Source organism: Cucumis sativus, chromosome 6, assembly GCF_000004075.3.
Source record: "Cucumis sativus cultivar 9930 chromosome 6, Cucumber_9930_V3, whole genome shotgun sequence".
In the NCBI taxonomy this organism is placed as follows: domain Eukaryota; kingdom Viridiplantae; phylum Streptophyta; class Magnoliopsida; order Cucurbitales; family Cucurbitaceae; genus Cucumis; species Cucumis sativus.
Genome location: NC_026660.2, coordinates 30,292,632 through 30,305,056, shown reverse-complemented (window position 1 = coordinate 30,305,056; position 12,425 = coordinate 30,292,632). Strand labels below are relative to the sequence as shown.

Below are 12,425 nucleotides of genomic sequence, written 5' to 3'. Positions count from 1 at the left end.
ATGTATAATAATAACATCATCAATTTTCAAAAAGCAAAGTTTTAGAAAAAGTATAAAAATACCAATGACGAAGCAACGTCTTAAATTATTAAAAAATAAAATTTATTACACTTAATTTTGTAGTTATATTTTTGACAATTTTCTTTATTAAAACTTCTACTTTTAAATGCAAAATATTACTTTTAATTTTTTCTTATGGAATATTTTTTAAAAAATCACAACCATCTCTAGTATGTTGTTGAAAATAAGCATAATAATATGATACGAACAGCTTTTTGAATATCCACTTCATATCCAATTCAAAAACTTATATATATATAAAATTTAAAAACCTAATCTCTAGCCTTTTTTCACCATAGTTTTGTTAATTAAAAAATAAAAAACAAATTAGTATGTAGTTGTAATAAACGGGTATTATATATTATTGTTTAGATATGTTATGTAATTGTAAAAAAAATGTACGACTTCACAACTAAATCCTTAATCAACAAAGACAATTCAATTGCAAAATTGAATTGTTTTGTTTTGTTTTGCTCATCTTATTTGATCTGTGTGTACTAGGAACTTATTAGTATTGATTTAAATTATCCACCATTTATAGTTATATTGATTTTAATTAGTTGTTAAATATCAAATTATGTTGCACATTAAGTAATTAATTACTACAGTTATTTGAGACCAAATATTTAATAGGAACATTTTTAAAATAAAATTTTGCTATATATATTGTAAGTATTTTATATTTTTTGTTTTTGACAATTTATTTGTTAATATTCATTATTTCCAAAATTTGAAAATCCAAAAGAGGGATTAAATGATAAGTTTAGATCTTCATTTTATTCCAAAATGATAATAATAATAAGAAGGAAGTATTATCATTTATTATGTAAAGTTGCATTGGAATTGGTGTTGAAAATAATGGAAAAGGAAATTACAATATCAAAAGAGTTTGATAATAACAAAATAACAATGATGGATTTATGAAATAAAATCCTTTTTGCTATAGAAAATTGAAAAAAAAAAATTAGAAAAGGTCATAAGAGATGATGAGACAGTCTCATTCCCAACTTTCTTCCCTTTGCATTTCAAATTCCTCTCAATTCCCTAATTTACCTTATTCATCCCTATACCCTTCCATATTTGTAATTATTCACTTTTTTTTTCTCTCTTTCCTTTTCTTTTTGACCCTTGTTATTATAAACCATAATTATAGACTTGAAAATTGGCAACGGGGCGCAAGACGTGGTCGGAGATGCTCTCCCGATCTACAACGTTGCAATCATTTTTAACCTATGTTCTAATTTGGAAAAAAGTTATACTACAGACTACTTCCATTTGTGTTAAACTACATCGACTTCCTAAATTATCATAGCAAAAAACTATAGTGTTTAATAAAGGTACCAAATCATTGGAATATTAGAAAATTTATGATTCTCATCATTGTTCGTAGTTTAAAGTGTTTGAATAAGAAAATTTTTAATTGATAGATTCAAACTTTGAATAGAATAAAAAAAAAAAATCAATTTTATGTCTAATAGTAAAATATCAATAAGTAAGTCTCTTCACTTTACCATGGATATATACTGATTCTATTGGTTTAGTAATTGTTTATTTCATTACAACTCTATTTCAAATCATAATTACTATACTAGCTAGATATTACTATCGACTTTTACGATAAATTATAAATGTATATCTTTAATTTCTTAGTTCAATAATCTTTTATTCTAAACTCTAGACAGTATCACTGTATCACGTTGTGAAAGGAAGTAAAGAATAATAATTGTATACACGTTTGAAGGGAAATAGTTAAGTGGTTTCTTTAAAGCAATTTAAGTGGCTTTTTAACTGTTTCTAAAAAAATTTATATCCCACTTTTGACTATTAAATTAAAGCTTCGAAAAACGTTTTTAATTAGTCAAAAAGGTGTTTTTACCGCTCTAAAATCTTATCAACCCATAAAAACAAAACAAAACAAAACAATAAAGCACTTTTTAGTCCTCTATAAACATGTTTTATATGCTCAACAGATATTATTATCATTACGCCATGGTTAATACATGACTTGGTTGTTGTGTAGATTTACGATGCATATATTGACATTTCAACTTATTGTTTAGTTCTCTATTCTAACTTTCTACCGTTATACGATGTATGAGTTAAAAGTCTTTATTATTCGTTGAACATTTAGGTAGATCACTTTCACTTGTTAAAAGAAGTATGCTGTAAAATAACGAATTTATTCGATTCAAACTATCAAACAGATATGTTTTTTTTTCGTTCGTAGCATATAAAACTCAATTTAATAAAATTTTCATCGAAATATTAATATTAATTACTTGACTTTCTAATATTAATTTGTTATGTCATGCAATCTTTTTAACTTCACCAACTCTTCTATCCCCAAAATTGGCTCGATATATTTTTTCTTTTTTGGTTTTATGAAAACTATAATCTAACAACAAATATGTACGTGTATGGGCCATAGAGTTAACGATATGAATCCAACTAATTTGTTGATGGAAGTTTTATAATTCAATAAAAAACATGTTACCTCAAATATCCGACTTTAACCTAATTCTAAATGTGTGGTTGAAAGCCTAATTTACCAATAGGCGAACTAATAACATTGATGTAATATTCATTACACACATATAATAACGAGCATAAAGTTGAGAGAGTGTTCGAGTCCCTGAGCCTACACTGAATAACTTCTAACTTTGAGCTTTTCGACCGAAATCTTCGTGTTAGAATTTCAAGATGTTAATTAACAATCTTTTTTTTTTGTGTGTGTGTTTTTGTCATCTTTATTTATTTGTATAAGAATATAAATTGATGAAGAAGGAATATAGAAGTTGAAAAAACACGTGGAGGAAAGGCAAAAATGTCCAACTATCTATAAATTTGGGTGTTTGAATTCATGAATTTTCCAATTCTTTCATCAACAATTGGGAGAAGAAACTAAAAGTTGACGAACCATATTTACTTATTTTCCAATCCACCTTTATTTTTTCTTTCAATAAATAAATAAAATGGTCATTCTTATTTTATATATTTTACTTCAAATTCAATATAAATTAATTTACTACCATGCTCTATCTTACCTATCATAATTACATTATATAATATTTTAAAAAAGTTAAAATTTAGAATTTGCATTATTTAGATTCATTATAATTGACAAAGAATTGAAAATTATTTATAAAATATAGTAAAAAGTAAATAAATAGATTGTGCTATATTTTGTAAATATTTTTAATATTTTGTTATTTTTTTAATATAATCTTTTATATTTGTAAAACATAATTTGAATTACCACCAAATTAACCATTAAACTTTTTAAAGTAAACTATGTAATTTTAACTTATTCATTATCATCTTCATGAATTTGTGTTTCTCTCTCTTCAATGATTTCATTTGTCACTGTTTTCTTATCATCTTAGTATTACAACAACACACAAATATATATATATATATATATATATATATATATTATATATATATATATATATATATACACATACGTACATACATATACATATACGTATATTTACCACAGTAAGAAAAAGAAAGAAAAGAGAGATACAAGATAAAATATCGTACGTTTGTGACAAATATATTTTATTATAGAGTTAGTAGCAAATTTATCAATTAAATTTAAAATAATTAAATATATAATGATATTTTAAAAAATTTACAAATATAGCAAAATTTATCGAATTATATCAATGATAAAAGTTTATCATCGACAGACTATACGAGTCTATTAACAATAGTTTTGTTACATTCATAATTTTTCTTAAATGTTATTATATCTTTAATTATTAATTTTAAAATAGCCATCAATTACACTTTTTCTAATTATTGTTGTTATTATTAATTTTGTATTAGTTGGTTTATTAGACATGTAGTTATACACATACAATTCAATATTTAATATTAATATAGCTATAAGATTCATCAATTTCATATTTAATAGGTCATTTTTGTAATTTAATTTTTAACTAAATATATGACTATCTTATTATATATGGAATATAAACTTTTTAGAGACATAAAATTAATTTTTCACCGATCCATTAAAAGCTTAAGGGTAGTTATGTCCAAAATTATAAATTAAAGACTAAATTTATAATCTAGCATTGATTTATTTTATCTCATCGAGTTCATTACAACGTTTGACATATCCTTTTGGTCTAGCACTTCAAACGTTGAATTTAAAGTGTTAAATGTGTCTTCAACAAAGAAAGAAAATGTTACTCAAAATGTAGATTTTAATATAGTTTTTCTTAATTATAAATACAATCAAATTTAAAGATTTAACTTTTGTACATAATGTGTAGGATCTACGATACAATTTTAAATGTATGAAAACTAAATTTATAATTAAGGTTAAAGTACCACATTGATTTTTATATTTTCACATATTAAATAAATGCTAAATTTAGTAATCAATAATAGCTTATTATTTAGAAATATACTCAACTCTATTTTCTTAATTAAAAGTTATTATTAGGTTAAACGGTGAATTAGTGCTACATGATTAAAAGAAAGCTAAAATTCAACTCCTATGTTTTTGTAATAATTAGTACGTAGTTTCTAGGGTTTCATAAAATCTTTTCAAATAGTTATTTAAAACATTCCTAAATAATTTTTCCACTGTCCATCAAATTTGATCAAACTATTTTCGAGGTTATCACACCATATGAACTAAAATCTATTTTTTAAAACCACAACTAAATTCTAGCTTTTTTTAGGAGATTCATTCTTTAATTTAAAATAATTATTTTATTTAACTAATTGTGTTAAAAATGAATTTTAAGACACTCAATTTAAGATATATTAAAGAAAAATTGTCAGAAAAAGAGAATACTTCTTTTAAATGGTTTTATTCTCAATGGTAAATAGTTTGATAAAAAAGTTTTATATATCAATTTACTAAAATAAACCAAAATTTTATATTTTATCACGAGTTATAATATAAGTTTTGTTATATTTTATAAATAATTTTTGATAATTGTTGGAAAGTATAAAAACTAAAATTACGATTATAATATATAAAGAAAATTCAACCTAACCTATATAAGGGTATATAATAGATTAAAATTTGGGGGTGAAAAGAATAGAAAGTATGAAGAAAAAGAAAAGGGAACAATGAAGAAGATGGAAAAACAAGAGTTGATTTTCACAGGGGATTCTATAAAAATCAGAGATTTCTTTCCAACACTCTCTCATACTCATATTCATAGAGCTTAATCTCTCTCTAGACTCTGTCTTTTACCTTTTTCCCTAATCTCTCACTCTCCTACACAAAAGACAGCTTCAAATAATATTGGGTTTCGTTTCGTTGATTGATTGTGTGTTTTACAGAGTACCCAACAACAGAACACACACAAAGAATTCGAAAGAGAGACACAGAGAAGCTAAAGCCATCCCAACTTTAAAGGGCTTTATTTGTTCAATAAAAGCTTTCAGTGAAGTCACCCACCATTGGCAACTCCAACTCCACCATTACTATTCACTCTTCTCCTGCAATTTCAGCAACTTTCCATTTCGTTTTGTCACAATAAAAAACAACCAATCTTGGCTCCACCATTCAACCCTTTTGTTTCTTCAGTGTATACCCAGTTCATTCAATTGAACTTGGAGCCCCCATCATTATTTTCTTTTACCTGAAATCATTGTGTTTGTTTCCCCCGATGAGAATGGCCGCTAAGCTCTAGCCTCTTCTACTGGGGTTCTACTGTGCTGAGATCTGTCTCTTTCTTTGCTTCTTGCTTTGGGGTTTTGGCGTTTTTGGGGGTTGAGATCTGATTTTTCCCCCTTTTGCATTTCTGGGTTTTGTTTGATTTAACTCTGTTCTTGTCGGGTTATTGAAGGAATTTGATTGAATCGTTGGAATTCTTATCCCCTTAAGTTTATAATTATAGTTTTTTTGGTTTAACAGTGGATTTGTTGGGCTCTGGGTATTGGGTTTTGTTTGTTGAGCTTCGAGGTTGCTGTGGCATGAAGTCTCCGATTGAAAAGTTGTGTATATGGGGGGTTTGGGTCGAGAAAATTAGATGCGGGTGAGGTTGAAATTGATCGTGTTCTTTAGCGAAACCGGCTTCGGCTGAGATTTTGGGCGGTGGGGGTTGGGTTGTGATATTCCCAGATGAGGTTCCACTGTTTGTAGTTTACTTTTTGAAGATTCAGATTGATTTGCTGGTCGATTTATGGTACTTCTGTAGTGATAAGAAAGGTTGTGCAAAAAAAGTTGTTCTGCAGTCGTTGTTGCGTTCTTGGAAGATACTTTGGTGCTTCAAATTTGTGGGTCAATTTCTTTTTGTTTGTTGGATCTCACTGAAATGAGGCTTTCAACTGCTGGTTTTAGTCCTCAGGCTCCGGAAGGTATAAGTTTCTTCTGCCTTCTTTTCTTTTCTTTTCTTTTTTTTTTTCTTCTTTCTTCTGAAGAATAAGACTACTTTCCATTAACGAGATGCCCATATTCCCTTTTCGTTTCCTGCTTGATTTCTACTCCTTCTCTCTCCTTCTGGTTTCTGGAAGACTTATCTAGCTCAATTCCTCTGTCAAATGATCCACTCTCTCTGTTGGGTGTTCTTTTCTCTGGGAAATTTCTTATATTTGTTGTTATCTTTTGATGAAATGCTGGGACTCATTGGAACTTGTATCAAAATTTTCAGGGGAGAGGAGAGTTCTTAACTCGGAGCTTTGGCATGCATGTGCTGGCCCACTTGTTTCTCTACCTGCTGTTGGAAGTCGGGTTGTTTATTTTCCACAGGGTCATAGCGAGCAGGTGAGCCTATGAGGACGATTCTTTTGCTCGAAACTCCCTTTTCTGATTTGGAATTTATTTGCCTTATTGTTGTAATAATCATTTCATGTTTGTGAGTTCTGAACTTCCCGACTAATTTTTTATTCTTGTTCATCACTTGTTTTTTCCCCGGGTGAATGTTGTTATTTCTTTTAATCCAAGAAGATAATCTTGAAGATCTTCAGTTGGTTTAAGCTGTTTTTGCTTGTACTTTAACGTTGTCTGCACTTGTTCATGTATTCTGGTGATTATTAGAGGAACAACTCAATTCATATTTCTTTTTCATGAGAATTTTCTTGTTATCTACCTTACTTTGGAGTTCTATTTCATTCATATCGACCCCTTTTGGCTGTATCTTTTCACCAGATCTTTACCTGGCCTGCCCAGTTTGCTCCATATTTACTTTTTTCAAGTATCATTTTAGTGTGATGGCGAAGTTAGATACTATGAAGCTGACATTTCTATTTGTTCTTTTGTGTCCTATTGTTGTCTTTAATATTTCTACTATTTAACAAATTGCTTTTACTAAAATTAATCAGTTTGAGAGGAATCAGCTGTTAACATAATTTCATTGATTTTGAGTAGGTTGCCATATCAACCAACAGAGAAGTTGATGCCCATATACCAAGTTATCCAAGCTTGCCACCACAGCTAATCTGCCAGCTTCACAATGTTACAATGCATGTAAGGCTTGTTATTAACTTCTAGCATGGGTTTGTTCAAATTCCAAAGGTTCTAATTGAACGACTTTATGATTGCAGGCAGATATTGAGACAGATGAAGTGTATGCCCAAATGACCTTGCAACCGCTCACTGCTGTATGTTACTTTCATTTGATTTGAATAATGTATTTATAGGTCTCCAGAAGAACTTTGTCTGAAAAGGATTAACATTTTCTGTAGCAAGAGCAAAAGGAGCCTTATCTTCCAGCTGAGTTGGGTGCCCCCAGCAAACAACCAACCAACTATTTTTGTAAAACATTGACAGCAAGTGACACTAGTACACATGGAGGATTTTCTGTTCCTCGTCGTGCAGCTGAGAAAGTGTTTCCTCCATTGGTAATTCTATAAATGCCTCTGAAACATTGACCACAAGTATTCATTCATGTAGTTTAAAAATATTGCAACTGAAAATATCATGTTTCGGCTTCTAGGACTTCTCTCAGCAGCCTCCTGCACAGGAGTTAATTGCAAGGGATCTGCATGATAATGAGTGGAAATTTAGGCATATCTTTCGTGGTTAGTTTTCTGAAGTTAATGCCCTACTCTTTCACCTCATCTTCGAAGCAGCTATTATGGTCTAATTACCTTTTATTTGCAGGCCAACCGAAAAGGCATCTCCTTACAACTGGATGGAGTGTGTTTGTAAGTGCTAAGAGGCTTGTTGCTGGCGATTCGGTTATCTTTATTTGGTTCGTTTTTATGCTCTTTCTTGTGTAGGTTCAATTAGTTAATATTTCAAAATAGAACTTCGGCATTTGTGTGACTGAAGCTACATGACTGTGCAGAGCATATGGGCTGGCTGTTCATTCATTTAGACTCCACATTTATTCGTTCGAATTTGTATCATATTTGCAATGTTGGGACTTTTCAGGAATGAAAAGAATCAATTACTGTTGGGGATCCGTCGAGCTAATCGACCACAAACAGTGATGCCCTCGTCGGTTCTGTCCAGTGACAGCATGCACTTGGGGCTTCTTGCTGCTGCAGCACATGCAGCTGCTACAAATAGTCGGTTCACGATATTTTATAATCCAAGGTTCAATTTAGCAAGGGTGGTGCATTGTCTATTTCTAAATCTTGTGAACAGTTTTTATCCCTCTTAGTTTTATTTTTGACTTGAAGTCGCATTACTTTTTCATTCAGGGCTAGCCCATCAGAGTTCATCATACCTCTGGCCAAGTATGTCAAAGCTGTGTACCATACCCGTGTTTCTGTTGGTATGCGTTTTAGAATGCTATTTGAAACAGAAGAATCAAGTGTTCGTCGGTAGGTTTCCAAACATTTTCAGCTATTTGTGATTTGAGTTAACTGATCAGTAATAATAGCCTCTTGTGGGGTATGCTTTATTCCCTTCATCGACTGTACTTTCACGTGTAATTGTGCAGCATCCAATTGACTTCACTTCCCAAGTTTCCATTAATTATATGTGTGTGTGTGTTTTTGGGGTCATTCATCGAGAAATTTATCTGTGTAATCATGGATCTCTAAGAGTTGCGTGTATGTTTTCCAGTTACATGGGCACTATTACTGGTATCAGTGATTTAGATTCTACCCGGTGGCCAAATTCACACTGGCGCTCAGTCAAGGTTGGTTTACGTTACCATTTTATTTTTTAAGATGAATTTGGAATTCGACTGTCTAAGCAATTATTAACTTTTGTGTTGTGCAGGTTGGATGGGATGAATCTACAGCTGGGGAGAGACAGCCAAGGGTTTCCTTATGGGAGATCGAGCCACTTACAACCTTCCCAATGTATCCTTCTCCATTTCCCCTCAGGCTTAAGCGCCCCTGGCCAACTGGATTTCCCTCTTTCCATGGTATAATACTATGGGACTAACATTATACATTTTTCTTCCCTTTTATGATTTTGAAGTTTGGTTTATATTTTCCTCTAGCCTTCTGTATGCTGTATTTAGCTATCGAGAGAAGTATTCCTTGGTTGCATCTAATTAAATCGGCTTTGTGCTTCCTGTCTCAGGTCTTAAAGAGGACGATCTGGGATTAAATTCTCAACTAATGTGGCTTCGGGGAGATGGTCTAGATCGTGGAATTCAACCTCTGAACTTCCCTGGAATTGGAGTTGCACCATGGATGCAGCCAAGGCTTGATGCTTCTATGGTCGGTCTGCAGCCGGAGATATATCAAGCAATGGCTGCTGCTGCACTACAGGAGATGAGAACCGTAGATCCTGCTAAGGCGCAGGCTGCTTCGCTTCTTCAATTCCAACAAACTCAAAATCTTCCCAACAGGCCTGCTAATTTCATGCCACCTCAGATGTTGCAGCAGCCTCAGCCTCAGCCTCAGCCTCCACAGACCTTTCTTCAAGGTGATGAAAACCAACATCTCTCTCATTCTCAGGCCCAAAGCCAGCCTACTGCTGTTCTTCAGCAGGAGATAAAGCATCAAACATTCAACAACCACCCCCAGCAGCAGCAGCAGCAGCAACAACAACAACAACAGCAGCAACAGCAACCACAACAGCAAGTGTTTGATCACCATCAAATTCCAAGTCCCATGTCTACAATGTCTCAGTTCAGTTCTGCTTCCCAATCCCAAGCCCAATCCCTGCAAACTATTCCTCCATTATGTCGGCAACAGAGTTTTTCTGATTCAAATCCCAACCATGTGACAAGTCCCATCATTTCACCCTTGCACAGCCTATTAGGTGGTTCATTTTCACAAGATGAATCATCTCAGATGCTTAACCTTCCTCGAACCAATCCCATGATACATTCATCTACATGGCCGTCAAAGCGAGCTGCAATCGATCCTCTTCTCTCTTCAGGAAATTCTCAGTTTGTTCTTTCCCAAGGGGAAAATATAGGGACAACTCCGGCTAATATCTCTCAGAATGCTTTTTCATTGCCGCCTTTTCCTGGGAGAGAGTGTTCATTAGATCAAGGGAATGTCGATCCGCAGAGTAATCTTCTGTTTGGTGTCAATATAGAGCCTTCATCTCTTCTAATGCAGAATGGCATGCCAAATCTTAGGGGAATTTGCAGTGACAGTGACTCAACAGCTATACCTTTTTCTTCGAATTATGTGAATACTGCTGGTACCAACTTCTCTGCCAATCCAACTGGGACAGGGACACCTTCCAATTGCAATGAGGATTCAGGTTTCTTGCAGTCTCCAGAAAACACTGGCCAAGTAAACCCACCAACCAGAACCTTTGTAAAGGTTGCTCTTTACCAAACTTGGTTTGATTCATTTCACGGTTTCCTTTTCTGTAGTTTGTGTTTTCCTTGCTCCTACTCTTTTTGATGATTGTGTTGTTGGTATTTGAATAGGTTTACAAGTCGGGGTCCTTCGGTAGATCACTGGATATTTCCAAATTCAGTAGCTACCATCAGCTACGCAGTGAGCTTGCTCACATGTTCGGCCTTGAAGGCGAATTGGAGGACCCTTTGAGATCAGGCTGGCAGCTTGTATTCGTTGACCGGGAAAATGACGTCCTTCTTCTTGGGGACGATCCCTGGCCGTGAGTTACTTTTTTAATTACATCCTTTTAGAATTCCCATTCCCTATATATTTGTTGGCATATGCTAGCCTTTCATTTTGTCGAAACTTTTAGTTCTTTCTTGACGAGCATGGCATCATCTTTTCTTTGACAGGGAGTTTGTCAACAGCGTGTGGTGTATCAAAATACTATCACCACAGGAAGTGCAGGACATGGGCAAACGTGGCCTAGAGCTCTTGAACTCTGTCCCGATTCAGAGGCTCTCAAATGGCAGTTGTGATAACTACGCCAACAGACAGGAGTCATCCAGAAATATGAATTCTGGGATTACTTCTGTCGGGTCTCTTGAGTACTGAGGCATTTAACCGGTCAACATGCCTTCTCTGTACTATTACTAGCTCTCAGTTACTTTTTCTTGAGAATGTAAAAGCAATTTTAGTTTGTTAACTTGAGCTCAGATATGAGCCAAAAACTGTAATTAATTAAGTGATTCCCCCTCTCCCTTCTGTTTTATCATACATACAGGTATTCAGGACAGCTTTGTATGACTGGAGATAGCTTTTGTTATTTGCTATATATTGCAGTTTTATAAATGAAAGTTCTATTAGAACGGCTAAAACCTTTTTTTGTCTTGTTTGATTTGGTCCTTTACTTTGGTTTAGTTTATATACATTTGTATTTAACAAGCTTCAAAACTATGAAAAAATCATAAAGTTCATGTGAAAGCTATCTGTTTATGCTTTGTCAGTTGAACTTTTAATGATTTGGCTAGCTTTAATGGAATTGATTCCAAAGGAGATTTTCTTGTTTTGAAAACGAAATTGTTAATGTTGGCACGACTGGTTTGTGTGTACTAAAAGTGATGGCAAAAAGGTTCTTGAAAGCAAACCATTTTAACTTTTAAAAAAGTAGTCATGCATATATGTTTTCTTAACCATTTAATAATGAGTACTTGGATGTAACCTAAACTGTATCATGTCTTTGTCTATGCATTTTCTTCAATCACAAAAGAAAATAAATATAAAAAGAACATCTGTATTTTTAGCCATAAGGATGAGAAATAGGAACTAAAATTTACTTGGTAGGGAGTTGTGTGATCATACAACTCCAAAAACTGCTTTATTTACAACATGGTAATGGCTCATGGGCCCTTTTGATGTAGATGGGGATGTCTCCTCATTTTTTCTCACTCCCCAACCAAATGATTCCTTCATTTCTCATTACATGGGAAAAAATCATCCAATTATTACTTGAAACAAAAAAATCTTTTAGCTTTTCTTTGTTGAAAAATTCACCCATTGAAATAACAAAATAGTTTGGTTTGTGTAGACATTTAGTTAAAGTTACTTATAATTTTTACTCAAAGGTAGATTCTAGTACTGATTGAAAAGAATATGTATCAATAAGCATGATTTGTGATCCTTCTACC

The 12,425-nt window shown here is 32.6% G+C and overlaps 1 protein-coding gene across 1 annotated transcript; it reads left to right on the top strand.

Annotated features, from left to right (window-relative positions):
* Positions 1-5,843: 5,843 nt before the first annotated feature.
* LOC101210406 (auxin response factor 6) lies at positions 5,844-11,613 on the top strand. Its single transcript, NM_001305695.1, is given in 14 exon segments — positions 5,844-6,390; positions 6,684-6,796; positions 7,400-7,498; positions 7,576-7,632; positions 7,717-7,872; positions 7,968-8,052; positions 8,135-8,225; positions 8,408-8,572; positions 8,680-8,802; positions 9,047-9,122; positions 9,206-9,353; positions 9,515-10,716; positions 10,827-11,017; positions 11,151-11,613. Coding segments are annotated over 14 exon segments (2,751 nt in total). The 5' UTR covers positions 5,844-6,347; the 3' UTR covers positions 11,353-11,613.
* The last annotated feature ends 812 nt before the right edge of the window (positions 11,614-12,425 follow it).